Source organism: Callithrix jacchus, chromosome 4, assembly GCF_049354715.1.
Source record: "Callithrix jacchus isolate 240 chromosome 4, calJac240_pri, whole genome shotgun sequence".
In the NCBI taxonomy this organism is placed as follows: domain Eukaryota; kingdom Metazoa; phylum Chordata; class Mammalia; order Primates; family Cebidae; genus Callithrix; species Callithrix jacchus.
This window is the reverse complement of record NC_133505.1, coordinates 123,010,145-123,031,369: the sequence shown is the minus strand read 5'-3', so window position 1 is coordinate 123,031,369 and position 21,225 is coordinate 123,010,145. Positions and strand designations below refer to the sequence as shown.

At 33.6% G+C, this 21,225-nt stretch overlaps 1 protein-coding gene across 2 annotated transcripts in view; it reads right to left on the bottom strand.

Moving 5' to 3' along the window:
• The window catches only part of KPNA5 (karyopherin subunit alpha 5), a 61,428-nt gene that overhangs the window by 36,022 nt on the left and 4,181 nt on the right, over positions 1-21,225 (bottom strand). For both annotated transcript variants that reach the window (XM_002746894.7, XM_035296562.3), the window contains exons 2-7: positions 17,545-17,678; positions 15,392-15,493; positions 15,153-15,252; positions 10,152-10,246; positions 6,846-6,977; positions 4,230-4,318 (exon numbers count right to left, since the gene is read on the bottom strand). In XM_002746894.7, the coding sequence (XP_002746940.4) occupies positions 4,230-4,318; positions 6,846-6,977; positions 10,152-10,246; positions 15,153-15,252; positions 15,392-15,493; positions 17,545-17,678 (652 nt within the window). The remainder of the gene's footprint in view (positions 1-4,229; positions 4,319-6,845; positions 6,978-10,151; positions 10,247-15,152; positions 15,253-15,391; positions 15,494-17,544; positions 17,679-21,225) is intronic.

The window sequence follows — 21,225 nt, the reverse complement described above, 5'->3', positions numbered from 1 at the left end:
AATCAGTGTGCAGAAATCACAAGCATTCCTATACACCAATAACAGACGTAAAGAGCGCCAACTCAAGAATGAACTGCCATTCACAACAGCTACAAAGAGAATAAAATACCTAAGAATACAATTAACAAGGAATATAAAAGACCTCTTCAAGGAGAACTACAAACCACTGCTCAATGAAATAAGAAAGGACACAAACAGATGGAGAAATATTCCATGTTCAAGGTTAGGAAGAATCAATATCATGAAAATGGCCATACTGCCCAAAGTAATTTACAGATTCACTGCTATCCCCATCAAGCTACCAATGACCTTCTTCACAGAACTGGAAAAAAACACCTTAAACTTCATATGGAACTGAAGGAGAGCCTGCATAGCCAAGTCAATTCTAAGCAAAAAGAACAAAGCGGGAGGCATCACACTACCGAACTTCAAACTATACTACAAGGCTTCAGTAATCAAAACAGCATGGTACTGGTACTAAAACAGAGATATAGACCAATGGAGCAGAACAGAGGCCTCAGAGGCAACACAACATATCTACAACTATCCGATCTTTGACAAACCTGACAAAAACAAGCAATGGGGAAAGGATTCCCTGTTTAATAAATGGTGTTGGGAAAACTGGCTAGCCATGTGCAAAAGGAAGAAACTGGACCCCTTCCTGACACCTTACACTAAAATTAACTCCAGATGGATTAAAGACTTAAACATAAGACCTAACACCATAAAAACCCTAGAAGAAAATCTAGGCAAAACCATTCAGGACATAGGAGTAGGCAAGGAATTCATGACCAAAACATCAAAAGCATTGGCAACAAAAGCCAAAATAGACAAATGGAACCTAATCAAACTCCACAGCTTCTGCATGGCAAAAGAAACAGTCATTAGAGTGAATCAGCAACCAACAGAATGGGAAAAAATTTGGGCAGACTACCCATCTGACAAAGGGCTGATATCCAGAATTTACAAAGAACTCAAACAGATTTACAAGAAAAAACAAACAAGCCCATTCAAAAGTGGGCAAAGGATATGAACAGACACTTTACAAAAGAAGTCATACATGAGGCCAACAAACATATAAAAAAATGCTCATCATCACTGGTCATTAGAGAAATGCAAATCAAAACTACATTGAGATACCACCTCACGCCAGTTAGAATGGCGATCATTAAAAAATCTGGAGACAACAGATGCTGGAGAGGATGTGGAGAAATAGGAATACTTTTACACTGTTGGTGGGAGTGTAAATTAGTTCAACCATTGTGGAAGACAGTGTGGTGATTCCTCAAGGACCTAGTAATAGAAGTTCCACTTGACCCAGCAATCCCATTACTGGGTATATATCCAAAGAACTATAAATCATTCTACTATAAGGACGCATGCACACAAATGTTCACTGAAGCACTTTTTACAACAGCAAAGACCTGGAACCAACCCAAATGCCCATCGATGATAGACTGGACTGGGAAAATGTGGCACATATACACCATGGAATATTATGCAGCCCTCAAAAACGAATTCGTGTCCTTTATAGGGAAATAGATGAACCTGGAAACCATCATTCTCAGCAAACTAACACAAAAACGGAAAATCAAACACCACATGTTCTCACTCATAGGTGGGTGTTGAACAATGAGAACACATGGACACAGGGAGGGGAGCATCACACACTGGGGTCTGTTGGGGGAAATAGGGGAGGGACAGCAGGGGGTGGGGAGCTGGGGGGAGATAGCATGGGGATAAATGCCAGATATAGGTGAAGGGGAAGAAGGCAGAAAATCATGCTGACATGTGTGTACCTATGCAACAATCTTGCATGTTCTTCACATGTACCCCAAAACCTAAAATGCAATTTTAAAAAATAAATAATAACAAATTAATTAATTAATTTAAAAAAACAGTAATATTACCTGGCTCCAAAAAAAAACCCAGTAATACTTCTATTACCTTGAAAACAGTAAGCTAAAATAAGCAAGACACAAAGGTTATCTATTGTATGATTCCACCTATGTGACATACAGTATAAGCAAATCAATAGAGCAAGAAAACAGATTTGTAGTTTCCAAGGCACAAGTTGAAAGCAAATTGGGATGTGACTGCTTAATGGGTAATGGGTTTCTGTTTGAGGCGTTAAAAAATTTCTAACTAGATAGTAGTGACAGTTGCATAATGTTGCAAATCTATTTAATGCCACTAAACTATACTTTAAAAATGGTTAAACTGGTTACATGTATCCTACTACACTAAAAAGTCTCTGTTCTAAAGTTTTTCCTATAAATAGATGTGAGATTTCCCCTAACTACAACAGATTTAGAAATAAAATAGTTATACTGATTTTATAAGCTAAGAGTTGACAATTTTCTTCAGTAAGTATTTTAGGGTTTGCAGGCCCTCTTGCTCATTTCTATTAATCACCTATGCTGATAAAGCATGAAAGCAACCAAAGACATTCAGTGAACAGGTGTGACTGTGCTCTGATAACTTAATTTACAAAAACATGGAGCAAGCCAGATTTAGCCTGAGAGTTAAAGTAGGCCAACATCTGTTATATATTATTATTCTTTTTTGTATTAATGTGGTTATCATGAGAAAGTACAAACATGCTACATTATAAATTAAAGTCGAATTAAATTACAACAAAGTTGTATCAAGACAGTTTGTAGTAGTAAAAGATTTACATTGACTGAGAATCAAATGAATACTAATAAATTAAAATATCACTCAAACAGAACAGATAAAATGATACATTAATAAAAGTTTTACATTTACTTAAGCATCACTAAATGTGAATTACAATGTGAGGAATAAATAAGTCATATTTTTTAAGCTGAAAACTTTTCCTTTTGCCCAACTAAAATGAGAGTATCTGCTAACTTAACTTCCTTTTTACTACCTTTCTCAATTTTTTAAATACTTGAAACTTTCTAAGATGAAATTTTATAATGAAACTCTGAAACTTTCCAACTTTCTAATACCCTTTTCTGAAATTATTTTTGTAACTATTACTATATGGCTGAATACTGGTTATTCTTCCTTCGTTTTATTTTTTAGTTTAGTTTCTTCAGTCATGATTTGAAAACTCCTTAGGACATTTAAAAAGAGTAAACCTAAGAAAGGTATACTACTTCATAAACCACTATCTGCTTGAGATATTAACAAATAATAAAATGACCTAGAGACAGAACAACAAAACCAAAAAGAAAAAGTGCTCAGTTAATTTATATACCACATAAATCAGGTGAGACAAATCTCAATTGAAACTTTAAGAGATGTTTTTAATAGTACCGACTTCAAAATAACTTATATTGAACTCTAAATCAGTACTTTCTTTTATAGCTCAGCTAAATTCTCAAATATTACAGAGCATTAACTTTAAGCCCATAATAAATGAAACTATAGTGAGTGGTCAGTGGTTTGCACACAGATCTTTGATTAATTTGGTTAAATGAAACCATGCCAAGAAATAACTTTTGTCCACAGAAAACTAGAATAAAATGTCTTTTGCAAACTGGTGTCTAGAAATTTATTCTTATTATTCAATTCCTCCACTGGAGATGATGAAGAATGCACCTCCATGCAGAAATGAAGAGTAAAATATTCACTTCTAAACATCTCCTCAATTAGTATTTTTCTTCGCTACCTGCCATTGGCATTTATCTTATATAAAGATCCTCTTAATCATAAGCAATATGTATAAACCTGTCTTTCAAAATATTTTATATTATTTCTATAAAAGACCTTACATTATAAGGTCTTTTTAAAAAAAACACATAAGGTAGTTGAGAAAACCACTAGATAAATCATTTTAAGTTAAATGCTAATCCTGAAAGAAAAATCTCTATCTTAAAATCTTTGTTATTTTAACAAAATATAAAGCATACTGACACAATAAATACACTGACTGTTCAAGTATTAAGGATTTCCTGCTATGGCAATATGTAAATTTTATTATATTATAAACTACTATCTATCCTAATATTTGCAGAATAATTATTTTAGATAAGTAAGCATCAAGTAAGCTATGACCACTGCTAAGTGTGGTTTAAGAAACATAAAAGACACAAATAACAATCTGAAAATTTCTCTTGGTTCTACCTACTTTCAAGTTACTGTAGGCCTGGTAACCAGAAGCCAAATTTAAAAGTATGACTGAAGAACTTAATTATGTATGTAGAATATAGTGGAATATATAGTTTTTTATATATACTTAATTGTCATAAAGTACTTACTCTAAAAGAGGTGGAAGTATTTCACAATTCAAAACAAAATCTCTGCATTCTGCATTGTCACCAGCAATATTGCCAAGTGCCCAAACAGCCTTAGAAAAAAAAAAATTCTCTTAAGACAGTATTTTAAATAAGAGGCTTTCCTTTAGGAATGAGATTTTAGTACAGAATGAACAAAGCAACTGTTTGTGACATGTTAAAAAAAAAGAAGTAGAGAAGAAAAACTTTTAAAATGCAATTTAATATTTTTATTCAAATTGAAAGATGGGACATTTAAAAAGTTTTCCAGTTGAGCGTGGTGGCCCACACCTGTAATCCCAGCACTTTGGGAAGCTGAGGTGGGCGGTTTGCTTGAGTCCAGGAGTTCAAAACCTACCTGGGCAACATGGTGAAACCCTGTCTCTACTGAAAAAATGACAAAAATTAGCTGGGCATGGTGGCACGCACCTGTCTTCTCAGCTACTTAGGAGGCTAAAGTGGGAGGATCACTTGAGCCCAGGAGGCAGAGGTTGCAATGAGCTATGTTCCACCTTGGGCAACAGAGCAAAACCCTGTCTCCAAAAAAGAAAGTTTTCCTTGCATATTAGTGAAATACCTATACTGTTCAACAAAGAGCATAGTTTACTCTGAATTTACATGAAGAGACAAAATACATTTATTTAGCAAATTTTCCAATTATTATCATGCACTGCATAATGGAATTTCAGTCAATGACACACTACATGTAAGATGGTGATCTCATTATAACACCATATCTTCAATGTCCCTTTTTTATGTTTACATACACCAATACTTACCGTTGTATATACAATTGTCCACAGTTGGCCAGGTGCTGTGGCTCATGCCTGTAATCGCACTTTGGGAGGCAAGGTGGGCAGATCACTTGAGGTCAGGAGTTCATGACCAGCCTGGTCAACATGGTGAAACCCCGTCTCCACTAAAAATATAAAAACTAGCCAGGCGTGATTGCAGGTACCTGCAATCCCAGCTACTCAGGAGGCTGAAGCATAAGAACTGCTTGAAACTCATGAGGTGGTGGTTGCAGTGAGCCGAGATTATGTCACTGGACTGCAGCCTGGGTGACACAGCAAGCCTCTCAAAAAAAAAAAAAAAAAACACCAAAAACAAAAACAGCATTTGTCTACAGCATTTAGTACAGTAACATGCTGTATAGCTGTATAGCCGGGGCGCAAAAGGCCATACTATATACCATCTAGGTGTGTGTAAATAGACTCCATGGAATTCGCACAATGACGAAAATGTATTTCTCAGAACACACATTCATTTATTAAATTTTAATTAGGTAAGAAATTATGCAAATTATAATTTTATTATATTCTCACCATAAACTTTTCATGTTATTACAAAAGTAGACATGTTACTTTTCAATTGGTAAAGTTTTATTTTAATGTTTAAAACATAAGTTAGTATTTTTAACATCTACTCTAGACCTAAGTTTTTTTCGTTTTTAAGAAAAACCTTTAAAGACATTTTCTACCTTGTGGAGCATAATATTTTGTTGGTGGAGATATTAATTGGTATAACATTTTTAGAGTCTGACTTTGAAATACATAGTAAGAGCTTTAAAAAATATATCTTTTAACAGGGTAATCATTTTTCCTAATTAAATAATCAAAAGGCACATAAACAGTGATGATATATAATGATATTAATCACGATATTATTAACAACACCAATAAGCTAGAAATAATCCAATGTACAATAATTCAGGAACAGATAAATTATGGTACATTAACTGAGCAGATATTGTGTAATCAGTAAAATTTCCTTGGAAGAATAATTACTGCCTTAAGTAAAGGCTCCCAATATTAGTGTTAACTGAAAAAATATATATATAATGAAATGATGAATGAAATGGTAGAGAGATCAGCAGATTAACGTACATAAAAATGACGTAAAACAAAAATGTCAAATTATTTGATTTAGATGGTACAATTATATGTAATTAAATTTTCTCTCTTACAACAAAACTTTATTAAGTTTATTTAAAAAATGGTTCTATTCAAAGTAATGTGGTATTTTTTAAAAAAATATGCAGAGAACAAGAATTCAAACCAGTCCAGGCTTAAAACCTGGCTCTGCCATTCATTGTGACTTCAGGTAAGTTACTAAGAAGTACAGTATATACTTGTTTTTATTTTTTTGGAGACAAATCTTGCTCTGTTTCCCAATCTTGCTCTCCTCCCTGAGGAGCTGTGGCACCATGCCTGGCTAATTTTTGTATTTTTAGCAGAGCTTGGATTTCACCATGTTGGCCAGGCTAGTCTCGAACTCCTGGCCACAAGTGATCTGCTCACCTCAGCTTTCCAAAGAGCTGAGAATATAGGCATGAGCCACCGTACCTCAGTATGCACTTTTATAAACAGGAATAGTCATTCCTATGCTAGTTGCAATCATACTTATGGAGAACCCAGGATTAGGTCTGGAACTGTTAATTCTCCCTCCCTTCTAACTTAACACCAAAAACACTACTATATTTTAACTAATACAATATACAGCAATTAGGCACAAAAATGAATTACGCATTGTAGTTACAAATGGTACTTTTAAGGGAAAACTGAATTCTAGTACACATAACAATACAAATTGGAAACATACCTGTTCTTGAACATCTTCATGTTCAGAATTAAGAAGTTTGATAAAAATCGGAACAGCCCCAGTTTCAATCACTACCTTGGTATGCAGAAAAGTTCCAGATGCTATATTAGTTAATGCCCATGCAGCTTCAAACTAAGGAGGAAAAAAGTAAAAGAAATGAAAGAACCAAAGAAATGTCAGAAGGGCAAAGAAGGAAAGAGAGGGAGTAAAGACCTGGAAGGACAAGTGTGAGAGATTGACTTACATTAATAAGATTCATTGTGAAGTCAGTTTAAGGATAAAAACCCTTAGAAAATGAAGTAATCATCATCAAAGTTCACTGATTACAGAAAAGAAAAAGAAAATATTCTTTAATATGGTTAAGAACAGAAAAATATAATGAAAATATACAAAATCAACAATATATAAACACCTTTGAATTTATAATTCATAAAACTCCTGTTTATTATTAGAGAACCAAGTGTTCTAAAGCAAGCAATTTAAAAATAAATAAGAGACACTTTGTAACAATAGTATATTTAGGAAACTTAGAATCATAAGTGGTACTTATTTCTCTACTGATTAAGTAACCTCAATCTACTCATTTAAGAAACAAAAAAATTAAAAGTTGAGAGATTTAGGTATTTTTTCAACATCAAGCTTTCCTTATCAGAGCCAGTGCTAGGACTTCTGCTATTCTTTTAAGCTGCAGAACCTCTGAGAAGTTACTCATATCAACGCAATTAAAATTTGAATATACATATACATTATGGATTTAAAATAAAAGCAACTGAGAAAATTCAACCATGGCTCCAAGACAATGAACTAGTGAATTACTGAAAGCAACCTTCAAATCCACAGGCAAAGCAAGTGGTGACTATAGCTTTAAAAATATTTAACATATTTGACATACAAAATTAACCATGAAAATATATTTTTAAATATTTCACATAAATAACTTTACACATGAACATACACGTCATTATAAGTAAAAAAAATTTACCCAAAAGCATCACTGAAATACTAAAAAGTACAGTTACTATTACATGCAGGACTAAGAAAAATTTTTAAGGGAATTGATATAATGGAGACCATAGTTCTAATCAATTGTAGATAATGAAATAAACTAATGGACAACTGAAAGGTTACTCTACAAACTTGTCCTTAGTATCCCTATGAGAAAGCTTCAGTGAAGCCTGGTAAAATCAGAAGCCTACCAGCAACCAATTAGACATAAAATGACTGATAAGCAAGTGACAACTGTGAAAACCTGGAGTATGTGACTATAATTTTTTAAAAAAGGTAAACTTTCCAGTTTAAAAAAGAAAATAGAGACAGAATGCCTCTTCAACGTCCTTTAATTTTAACTATCTGGCAACAATGTTAGCGCTTCTGATTTGTCAAAAGGAGCCAAAAACCCAAATATTCATTTGAAATCCCCCAATTTTTTAATATTTAATATCTAATTCATATTTTAAAACGTATGCAGGCCAACAAAACTTGTTTGTAGGCCCCCAATTTGAGGCCTGTTAGACGGACCAATCATATGAACATATTTCACATGCACTTGGGTAAGTAACATGGCACAACATGTAGCTGTCCCAAGACCACACTCTTGAATTTCCATAGGTTTTAATTAAGTGATTAATAAATGCTCAACTTCTCAATATTTATTTATTTAGAGACAGGGTCTCTCTCCATTGCCCAGGTTGGAATGCAGTGGTGTGATCACAGCTCACTGCAACCTCAAATGTCTGGACTCAAGTGATCCTCCCACTTCAACTTCCCAATTAGCTGAGTCTACAGGTGCATGCCACCATACTCAGCTAATTTTTATTTTTTTGTAGAAATGAGGTCTCACTATTTTCCCAGGCTGGTCTCAAACTCCTGGGTTCAAGAGGTTCTCCTTCCTCAGCTTCCCAAAGTGCTGGGATTACAGGTGTGAGCCACCACACCCAGCAAATCTTCCCACACTGTGCTGTCTATACATGCTATCCTCTAAACCTAATATTAATTATCCTCTTTTCAGTCTGCCAAAGGCTTCTTCATCCTCAAGACTAGTCCTGCAACATTACCTTTGTGAAGTCTTAAACTTAAACTTCCCCTAAACAGAATAAGTGTTTGTGTTCCCAGAGCACTTCATTTATAGTTCTGTTAGAGCACTAAGGATACTATGTTACCACAGATGTTTTTTACATCTGTCTTTCCCAGGAGAACATGAGGAATTTCTCTAGACAGGGCAACATCTTAATTTTGGAACTACAGTAATCTTACATAATGCTTGGCTCAAACTAGCTCTCAATAATTTTATTTATTCATATTCAATCATTTCTTCTTTCATTCAATTGGAATTAAAAAGCCAAATAATAAACTGTCAGGAGGTCTGGGTTTTAGTCTGGACTTAGGTCTTATATAAAGCAACGGGACTAGATTTCATGATCTCTAGTTCGAAATAGTTGACAATAAAAGTGTAACATGACTGAGGTAGCCTCTTAGAGACCCTTGTTGTAAACATTCTCAACAATTTTTCACATTCACACACGCAATACATTCCTTTGCTTATACCAAAAATGTGAGGACCTTTCCCAAATTACTCAGCTACATAGATCACTACACTTGTTATAAATTCAACAACTGTTACTGAAGTAACAGTCCTCCACTACTGACAACAGCATTTATAAGTTAGGTGTATGTCTTGTAAAATTCCTGATACATAGATAAAATTCCAACCTGTACTCTGACTTAATATACATAGCAGTGAATGTCAGGAAAATCAATCCTTTTTTTAACATTAAAATATTCACAAACTTCAGTAAATTACCATTAGTAGCAAATTATTTGGAAGACATCTTAAAATTGTAACTATATCATAGTTGAAAACCAGTGTTCCTAACTGTGGTCATATTTTTACTAGATAATACTAAATACTAATTTTTGTTTTTTTAAAAAGATGATCAATCAGCTAAAAGTGTTTTAAGAGGCAAAGTTATAACTTTAGCTAGCTAAGAATCAAAATAAATTTAACAACATTTTAGTTTGAAGTTTTCTAAAACAAAAGTTATTAAAGGTTAACAACTATAAATTGTTTATTAACATTAGTAATAATTTTATATACTTTCCCAAATTGCTTAATAAAATAATAACTCCTAGAAAAAAACTAGTACTCCAACCATGTCCAACGCAAGACAGGTGGCATTACCTTTTCTTTTAATTACCAAGTATTTATTTAATGCTCACAATAGAGTCAGTACTGCAAAAGTTGCTTTCATTAGAAACTTTAACATGTCATTTCTAGAGAAAAAGTAAAAAAGAAAACTTTAGACTCACTTGTAAAGTACAATTTTCATTTCTTTCAAGAAATTTCACAAATCTCTGTACAACTCCTGGTTTCTGTATAACTTGATCTATTGGTGGATTAGGTTCTAAAAATTTTAAAAGACTTAAGTTATTACAAAGACACATAAAGAAAACAATCTGGTCCCTGTGTCTGTAACAGGGCACATAAAATAACTCTTTCCTAGGTTTCCCTGACCCAAGATTAAAACACTTAGCTAGATGTAATTGAAGGAAAATGTTCTCCAAATTAGAATGCTTTTTGTACATTTTGCAAATTCCACTTTCTCATTCACTGCAATAAGAAATTTTTAAAATATTTCCTACATAAATATTTAATTTCACTAATTGAAGACTATTGAGGAGGACACCTTTAAAACTCTGATCATTTCTGTTCCAAACTCAAAGTACCAACTGAGGAATAAAGTTTCCACTAATTCTTTATAGTACTACCCTCAATTTCTAAACATATCTCCTTCATTATCAACCATAATTTGCCTAATGTCTGTCAAACGAGATTCTTTTTGTCAGGAAATTATTTTTTATTGAAATGTGAATGGACTGTCTGTAATTACTGATAAATTTTCATAAAATGCAGATAGCTTTTGAGAATCATAAAACCTCTAGGAAGTTTATATAAAATCCAGACAAAGATATTTCAGGTACTGGTTATCTAAGTATAAAGAACTCTTTCTTCCACCTTAGCTTCAGCAAAATGTACCCTCTATGACTCTTCCGTAACTTCTCTATTGGTTTTCCTTTGAGATAGTCTTATCCCTGTTCATTCTCATCTTAGAAAATGTACCTATTTTGTTAATTTAGGTACCACATTTCATTACTACTTGTGATAATTCACAAATCTAACAACCTTAGCTGAATTATCTTCCCTAGATTTCAGACCATATTCCTAAGTAACTATCAGATGTATTTTTATTTTCACACCCTTTAAAATGTATTTTCTTTTAAAATGTAGCATAACCAAAATCAAACTCATTATATTATCATGGTTATTCCTTCCCTTGCCCTGCATCCACCACCCAAATTGTATATTACTGAGTTATTTATTCATGTAGTCATGCAAAAGAGAATACTCATTTCCACTTCTGATTCTTTTCTTCTTCCTCTATCTGCATCACTGGTCATAAATTACTCATATATTAATGTTAGCATATTGTGTTTAATGAGTAGGATCAATAAGCAAATGGTAGACATAAAACGTTTGTACAAATCCTTCTTTTTGATATAGAAAAATATTTTCATTAGGTTTTAAGTCAGCTCAAATCCTAGAAACCATGTTCTCAATTGTTAAGAAAGACTTACTTAGAAACAGACTTCCTTCTTCCTTTTCATTTTTCTACAAATGTGATATTCTTCTAACTTGGGCAAAATTTTAAACATTTCTGCAAAGTTAGTAAAGTTATATCCATCAAGTTTTGTTTAGGTGTTCTAAATGAAAAGCCCCAATTCTTCAAAATGGAAGAATTAATTCCAGACCCTAACTTACACTGTTAAAGTTATAAAACATCAACAGGATAAAACAATAAGTATTCTTAATCATTTTACACTCCACCTTAAAAAAATCAAAACAAAATTATAAGGTTGCAATTATCACCTTCACTATCTTGTTTTTTACTTTCAAAGAAAATCATAAATACATTATCCTGTTTTGTTTTAAATGTAATGGACAGAAATTTTACCTTGCTCTTTTTGAGAAAAAGAAATGAGAGAGAGAAGGAGGAAAATATAGGGTTTTGTGGTTTGGTGGTAGGGTGAGGTGGGCATTGAGACTGTCAGCTATATATATGAAAGTAAATGTAGATATGATTATATCCACACACACACCTAAGAACCCAAATATAATTTCTTCCTGGAGAATTAAAAGCAACACATTTATCTTTATGCTCATCTAAAAGAAAGCAATTAAAATGCACTTGGATTGTCAGCTAATCTAACAGGTATCATGAACTACTATTAGTATTATATTGACTGGAAGACAGTCTATATGATCTTATAATGGTGATGAACTGCTACTGAGAAGACTTTAGTCATTATGGCAATAAGTAGTACAGAGGAAATATCTGCTTCAGCACTGAAAACCAAGTAAGAGTCAGGCCAAAGAAAAAAGCTTTGGAGAAATTTCTACAAAACTGGAATTGAAGAAAAGGATGATTTGTGATTTACATCCATGAGACTGGCCACAACAAGGAAATAAATAGGAGATCGTGCAAAAGGTCATCACAGACTAAAGTCAGAGGAGTAAAAGCTGGAGCTAATATAGACTGTGGAGTACCCAGGGCATATTCAAATCTACCTAGTATTTACAGTAAGAATACTAATTATAATAAAGAAATACTTGCAAAAGAGGCAAAGTTCCCTGTTATTTCTGCTTCCAGTTCTGGGCTCTAGATGCTTGCTTTCCCATATTTCCTACTTTGACAGATCAAATAAAATACAGTAAATTTATTATTTTTCGAATCCTGACAGATATGGCAGGAACTCACATTAATCAGTGAAAGAAAACATCTATAACTCCTTGCTATATGTCCAACTGGGCAAGCATAATTCCATTACAAAGAAGAAACAGAGAAAGCAATGGTCTCTATGAAAGATAGTACAATTTAACAGAAACAGAATTACCTTGGGGAATTAGAGTAAATGAGGACAAAATCTTCTGATCAAAGAATTTGAATACCCGAACAACTTGCTTAAAGACATCAGAAATATAGTATGTAGACATATAAAGGTTTAAAAAAAATTGTACCAATGCAATTTTCCTAGAGTGAGGGTAAAAAGGGTAGAGACCAGGCACAGTGGCTCATACCTGTCCAGCACTTTGGGAGGCTGAGGCGGGTAGATCACAAGGTCAGGGGTTCAAGACCAGCCTGGCCAACACGGTGAAACCCCGTCTCTACTAAAAATACAAAAAAGAAAAAATTTAGCCAGGTGTGGTGATGCATGCCTGTAAACCCAGCTACTCTGGAGGCTGAGGCAGGAAAATCGCTTGAACCCAGGAGGCAGAGGTTGTGGTGAGCAGAGATCATGCCATTACACTCCAGCCTGGGCAACAGAGCAAGACTCGTCTCAAAAAAAAAAAAAGAAACAGGTAGAAAATCCTTCAAGCAATGCTCTAATACAAAAATTAATCAAGATAAAGAATTCAGTAATGAGAAAGTGGTATAAAAACACTGGTGGCAAACTCTAAAACTCTTAAAACAATTAAATCTAAAGAAATTCTGTTATCAGTATGACATGTATGTCAAAATAAAATCTTGAAAGAATATGATAATTTAAAAATATTAACCTGAGTCAGAAAATAATCCCAATTATAAAAACCAAAACTGTGAAGCATGGTGAAGAAGAAAGAAACCACTGTTGATTGCATAAGGGTTTCTTGACAGTACTAACGTATGTAAGGAATAGAAAATGAAGTTAAATTTATTTGTGAACATAAATTACAGTAAGAAAGGAAAGCCTTATAATCTAAGATGACTTGATCATAAGATTTCTTTCATTATTCATGTGTCACTAAACTCTGTCCCTCTTAGGACGATAAGGCAGTTGAACTAAGGGCATTTTCAAAACCTTATCAGTTCATATATACAATTCCATAAAATTAGAATTACTAGTTCAATAAATTCCATATATGGGCCAGGAGTGGTGGCTTACACCTGCAATCCCAGCACTTTAGGAAGTCGAGACAGGTGGATCACCTGAGGTTAGAAGTTTGAGACCAGCCTGACCAACATGGAGAAACCCCTTCTCTACTAAAAATTACAAACTTAGCTAGGTGTTGTGGCACATGCCTGTAATCCCAGCTACTCAGGAGGCTGAGGTGGGAGAATCACTTAAACCCAGGAGGCAGAGGTTGTGGAGAGCTGAGATTGCACCATTGCACTCCAGCCTGGGCAACAAGAGCGAAACTCCATCTCAACAGGAAAGAAAAAAAACATTTCATATATGAAGCACAAGACAAAGATTTAAAGTTTTATTTAATAACAAATTCTTATTAACTCAATATAAAATTGGTCAAATAACATAAATAGGCAATCATGTATGTAAAAAGCCAGTAAAGAACCAGAAAAGGCAATCATGTATGTAAAAATCATGCATGTAAAGAACCAATAAAGAACCAGTAAAGAAGGCAAAATATTCAACCTAATTACCAAAAAATGCCAAATAATGAATTACTTACATAAGCATTTTTTTTTCTTAAAGATAATTATGAGGCCGGGCATACAGGCTCACACCTGTAATCACAGCACTTTGGCAGGCCAAGATGGGAGGATAACTTGAGCCCAGGAATTTGAGACCAGCCTAGGCAATAAGATAAAACTCCGACTCTACTAAAAATACAGAAACTTAGCTGGGTGTGGTGCACGCCTGTCATCCAGGCTACTCAGGAGGCTGAAGTGGGACTGAGCCTGGAAAGTAGAGGCTACAGTGAGCCATGATTGTGCTACCGCACTCCAGTCTGGGTGAGAGGACTGAGATGTTGTCGCAAAAAAAAAAAAAAAAAAAGGTAATTGTGACTGTTGGTAAAAATAGTGAAATTAATGTTTATACAATCTGAAGATGGAACTGTAAATTAATATAGCTTTGACCCCCTAATTCACTTTTATTAATGTATATTAAGGAAATTTTATACTGTATAACAATTATCATAGCATTTTTATGGTAAACAAAAATTGAGACAAATTTAAATGCCTCATTACCTTATTTTGTGATTTAAATGCCTGATTACATTATTTTATGCTCATATTCTTTTTATTTCTGCCTCTTTAAATGCTTTTATATTTTACCATTTTTCTAAAATCAACATATGTTACTTTGACAACCTCATGTTCAAAAATGGATGTTACTTTAAAATATATTTTACAGAGAATTTAACACCTGTATCTGGCAAAAAAAGGTATTTTTAAATTTTTAAAACCAATAAAATAAAGCTGTACTACAAAATCCTGTAATATCAAATAAGCATATAAAAATAATTCTTGCCTTTAGAAAGCAGCTTTCTAAATTTCTGTGTTGCTGTTAGCTGTTGATCAGCATTATTAGAAAAAATCATCTGAACCATATCTGTGGTAACAACTTCTTCCTAAAACACACACACAAAAATATAATTAGCATTTAAATATTTTGCATGAATAATTTTGCATGCATAAATATTTGTTATAAATACTATTGCTAAGACTGTTGTTGACGTATAATTTGAAATACATTTTTGTAAAGTATACCTCTGGAATGGGTACAGTGGAACTAATATCTGGATCCTGTATAGGACTTTCAAGCATAGATTCATCATTTCTGGGCAAAGAGACATTTCTGCGTTTGAACAACTGTAATAAAGAGAAATCAGTTTACACATTGAGCTTTCCATAAAACACTCAATTGCCATAGAATTCCATGGTTTCATTTGAGTGGACAAAAAAAAAAACTATCAATTTTATAACTTAAAATTCTGAATGTTTGAGTATTTCCCAATCATTATACCAGGAAGATCAAAGATAATTATAAGTCAAACCTTCTGAGTTAGCTTTTGCCTGCACAGACTACTTCATGTTATTTTTATTTTCAATCTCAGATCTTTTACCAACAATAAGTCTGTAAGTAGAGTACACATAATCATTGTATAGCATTTGAAAAAGCATATATTCCCACATGGGATTATGAGATATCTAAGAATTTTTCCAGGAAAACTTAAAAAGCATATCTGTTACACAGGAATGATAAGTTCTGAGACATTAACAGATTTAGTATATCTGATTAAAAGGAATAGAAAACAACTCTTAGAAATGACAGTCCTATGCTTATTAATTCAGAAGCAGATAAAAATGAAGAAGAAAAAAAGAAGAAAGAAATACGGTGAGCTTGCTAAGAGAGATTTATAGGTATAGTCAGTCCTTCCATATCTGTGGGTTCCACATTCCCTGGTTCAACCAACCTCAGACCAAAAATAAACAATAAAAATTAATAAGCCAAGCATGGCAGCACATGCTTCTGGTTTCAGCCACTTCAGAAGCTGAGGTGGGAGGATCACACCAGCCAAGGAGTTGGAGGGCAACCTGGGCAACACAGCAAGACCCTATCTCTTAAAAATTAACAACAAAAAAAATCAGTATGATAATACAAAATAATACATTTTTAAAAACAATACAGTATAACAACTCAACTAATAGCGTTTACACTGTATTAGATATTATAAGTAATCTGGAGATGACTTAAAGTACACAGGAGGATGTGTGCAGGTAATATGCAAATACCATGCCATTTTACATAAAGGACTTGAGCATTAGTGAATTTTTATACCCGCAGAGGATCCTGGAACCATTTACTATGGATACCAAGGGATGACTATACATTTCCTAAATCAAAATTTGAGGGAAAAAAAATCTAGTTATATTCTTTTTGATAGCTAAATAAATATCATTCTTCTTTAATACATAAACAATCTTCCTTCTAATCATTCAACACAATTTTTTTAGTACCTACTATAAAGGACTGTGCTAGATGCTGTAGATTGGGAGATGAGAAATCATAATCATATTTCTGAAACTGGTCTTGCCTATTACATGTCTGTATTTCTAGCATTATGGGAGGCAGAGGCTGGAAGATTGCTTGAGGCAAGGAGTTCAAGGCCAGCTTGGGCAACATGCAAGACCCCATCTCTACTTACAGAATAGAATAGAATAAGCCTTATTCTACTTTCTTCACTGCTAGTCCTTTTCACATATCAGTTTTTTTCTTTTTGTTCTTGTTTTTATTTTTTTATTTTATTTATATATATATATATATATATATATAGCAGGTTTAATTCATAAGTGTGAGGACCACATTCTTCCATTTCTTTATAAATACTTCTACATTTAAGTATATCTTCGAATAAAAAATGTTGAGATGTACACTTAAATGATCTTATATTCTTTATGTCACATATGCAAAGTATAAACAGAGATAACAGCTGATAAGACAACAGGAGGAACAGTATAAGTATGAATAATTGGGAAGATGACAATAATTTATTTACAGGCAAGCATTATGAAAACTAAAAAGCATCAAATAATATATAATTAATGTTTTTTAGGGGGCAAATTTTACAATGACATATGGAAGTAATCTAAATACACACAAGGGGAAAAATTTCTTAGCAGTAGGATAAAAATATGATTAACACACAGGTTCATCAATATAACAGGAAATCCATTTCTCCCAGTAACTAACAGTAGCACAGGGTTCTGTTTCACAAATTTGCAGTTATGATACATGGAGTCTAATAAGTAATAGGGTTAGCTACATTCAGTTTCTTAAAACATTTCCATTTAAAATTATCCAATAATTAGCAAATAATTAAACTTTTAAAAAACAAAACTAAATAGCTAAAAACACCTACCTGTTCTTCCCTTTTTTGTTTTCTAAGCTGTATTCCTTCTTCTTCTCTTCGTCTACGCATCTCTTGAGGATTTAGGGCTTTATTTTTATAACTTTTCATTCTATAGTTATCTTTCCCTGGACTAGCCATGGCATCTTAAAGGAAAGAGAAAAGAAACCAGAGACCAATAACTCACTCTTTCAAAACAACATGAGACATTTAATCTAGCCACTAAATTCAGGCTCAGTGATTAACAGAACAACAAAATCCATTCTGAAAATTATGTACAAAGAATACATTACCTTAATTCCACATCAAGATTAGAGAAAAATGACCAACTATTTTAGAAATAACATATTAAACAAATAATTCTGGTCTAAACAAAGACAGAGTTTACACTATCTTATTGATTAAAAGATGCAACAACCTTTCCTGTCTCCCTAGCGCCTATAGTATTTTAACCTTTCTGAAAATTACTGTCAGGAAATAACCATGAATTATTTGGGTTAAAAAAAAAAAAAGTCTTCTAAATTACAGTTTCTCGCTAGATCAAGAAATAACCAGCATTGAAGTATCTTATTTTTAATAAAACATGGTAGTAAGCTCTAGTAAGTACATCTCAAATATTTATTGGGTTCTGGCTTCTTTCACTTACTGAAGGCATTGGGGGTCAGGACTTGAATTAGGACTTCAATATCAATTTTTAGTACTCCAGTATAATTAGTTCTTCTGAAATACTAAAAAACATGTATACTTTATTTTTAAGTTTTATTACAGAGGTATTTTAAAATGTTAACATTACACACATATTTTGTAAATATGTTTCATATGTGAAACATACATGCTAATTTTACTTTTAGAAAGTGAATTATAAACTTTTTAACAATGCAACAGTATTGATATCTTGATATTATCTTATAGAAATATTAAAATACTGACATTATAACCTATTCTGGATTTATATATCACACACACACAAAAATCAGCCTAAAGCAGGGTGCTAACTCCAGTTTAACATTAGATAATTAGTGAGTATCCAGTATGTTATTCTGTTAAATTCAGAGGACATATCCATGTCCAACCAGAGACAATGTTGTGACCAATTTAGCTTATGAAGTAAACACAAGAGAAGGAGAGGTTGGCATCTATCTGCTATCCCTGATATTGAAGAGACAGACTAATGAATTGGCAAATTTTATTGTAAGCCATTAAGTACTCTAAAATACATGCTTTAAGTCTTGTGAGAGCAGTGAAGATGTGCTAACTAATTGTGCCTTAGGGACCTCTAAAAGCTTCCTGTGTATCCTGTCTTAAAGGAAAAGCAGAAAACAGAAACGGGAAGAATCAAGCATTTCAAGCAAAAGGAATATATGCAAAGGCAAAGTTTTTGAAGAAGCCTTGCATAACCAAGAACAGTAAGAGATTCAGTGTGTCCAAAATGAGGATGCATGGGAGAACATAAAGCTATAAAGGTAGGTTAGAGCACATATGGTTCCTATAATGCAGCTGTGAAATTTGGACTTAATCCTAAGGAGCAGAATTAAAGAAATTAAGGAAAAGGTGGTTTCACATAGTTCAGAGAGAGATAAGAGAGATGCTGAAGCGGTGAACTAAGCAAATTACTACAATGAAAACATGGAAAACAGGTTGGATTACAGAAACATTTCTGAAATTGATTCAGTATAAATCAATTTCATTAGAGGCCAAGTGAATCTAATTACATTAGAGGCCAAATGAATGTAACAGATATCTGGTGAGGAAGAAAAGGGAGTTGAGGATGACTGCATGTTTCTAACTGAGCCATTTGAGTGATATGACAAAATAACGTAAGACAGAGAATACAGATGGAGGATCCGAGTAGCGGTTTTTCTGTTTACATGCCGGCTTGTTTCTGAGACAAGAATAATGAATTCTGTTACTTTAAGTTTATTTTTAAATTTATACTTAGTAAAAATCGCTCTTTTGGTATACAATTCTATGAATTTCACAAATGCACAGGCATGTAACCATCACAATCAAGATAGAATAATTCTGTCACCCCCACAAACTCCCTCAAGCTGCTCCTATTAGCCCTCCCTGACCCTTAACTTCTGGTAAAAACTGAATTCTCCATCCCTACAGTTCTGCCTTTTCCTGAATTTCAGAAAAACTGAATCATATAGCATGTAGTCTTTTGAATCTGGCATCTTAGAAAAGGAATAAAATACCTCAGAATATAGCCAGCCAGAGAGGTAAAAATCTCTAGAGTGAGAATTACAAAACATTGCTCAAAGAAATCAGAGAGGACAAAAACAAATGGCAAAATATTCCATGCTTATGGATATAAAGAATCAATATCATGAAAACGGCCATACTGGCTAAAGCAATTTACAGATTCAATGCTATTCCTATCAAATTACCAATGACATTCTTCACAGAACTAGAAAAAACCATTTTAAAATTCATATGGAACCAAAAAAGAGCGTGAATAGCAAGGAAAACCTAACCAAAAAGAACGAAGCTGGAGGCATCATATTACCTGGTGATTTCAATCTATACTACAGGGCTACAGTAACCAAAACAGCATTGTACTGGTACAAAAACAGACACATAGACCAGTGGAACAAAATAGCCCATAATTAAGGCCACACACCTACAATCATCTGATCTTTGATGACAAAAACAACCAATGGGGAAAGGACTCCCTATTCAATAAATGGTGCTGGGATAACTGGCTAGCTACATGCATAAGATTGAAACTGGACCCCTTCCTTAGACCACATGCAGAAATCAACTCGAGATGGATTAAAGACTTCAATGTAAAACCCAAAACTATAAAAACCCTGGAAGGCAACACAGGCAATACCATTCTGGACACAGGAATAGTCTGAGATTTCATGATGAAAGGGCCAACAGCAACAGCAACAAAAGCAAAAATTGACATGGGATCTAATTAAACTTAAGAGCTCCTGCACAGCAAAAGATACTATCAACAGAGTAAAAGACAACCTACAGAATGGGAGAAAATCATTGCAAACTATGCATGTGGTAAAGCTCTAATATCCAGCATCTATAAGAAACTTAAACAAATTTACAAGAAAAATTCAAACAACCCCATTAAAAAGTGGCAAAGGACATGAACAGATATTTTTCAAAGGACATACATGCAGCCAACAAGCATATGAAAATAAGGTTAACATCATTCATCATTAGAGAAATGCAAATCAAAACCACAATAAAATACCATCTCACACCAGTCAGAAAAGCTATTAATAAAAAGCTAAAAAGATCCAAGTTTGGTGGCTCACGCCTATAATCCCAGCACTTCGGGAGGCCAAGGCATAAGGATCACTTGAGCTCAGGAGTTTGAGACCCGCCTGAGCCACATAGTGAGACAGCCGCTCTACAAAGCATCAAAACATTAGCCAGACATGGTGGCACGTGACTGAAGTCTCAGGTATTCAGAAGGCTGAGGAGGTGGAAGAATCACTTGAGCCCTGACTGAGGTCAGGGCTATGGTGGCCATTATCAAGCTACTGTACTCCAGCCTGGGCAACAGTGATCCATGTCTCAAAAAAGAAAAGAAAAAAAGTCAAAAAACAAATGTAAATTAGTTCAATCACTGTGAAAAGCAGTGTGGCAATTCCTCAAAGAGCTAAAAACAGAACTACCATTTGAACCAGAAATCACATTACTGAGTATATATCCAGAGGAATATAAATC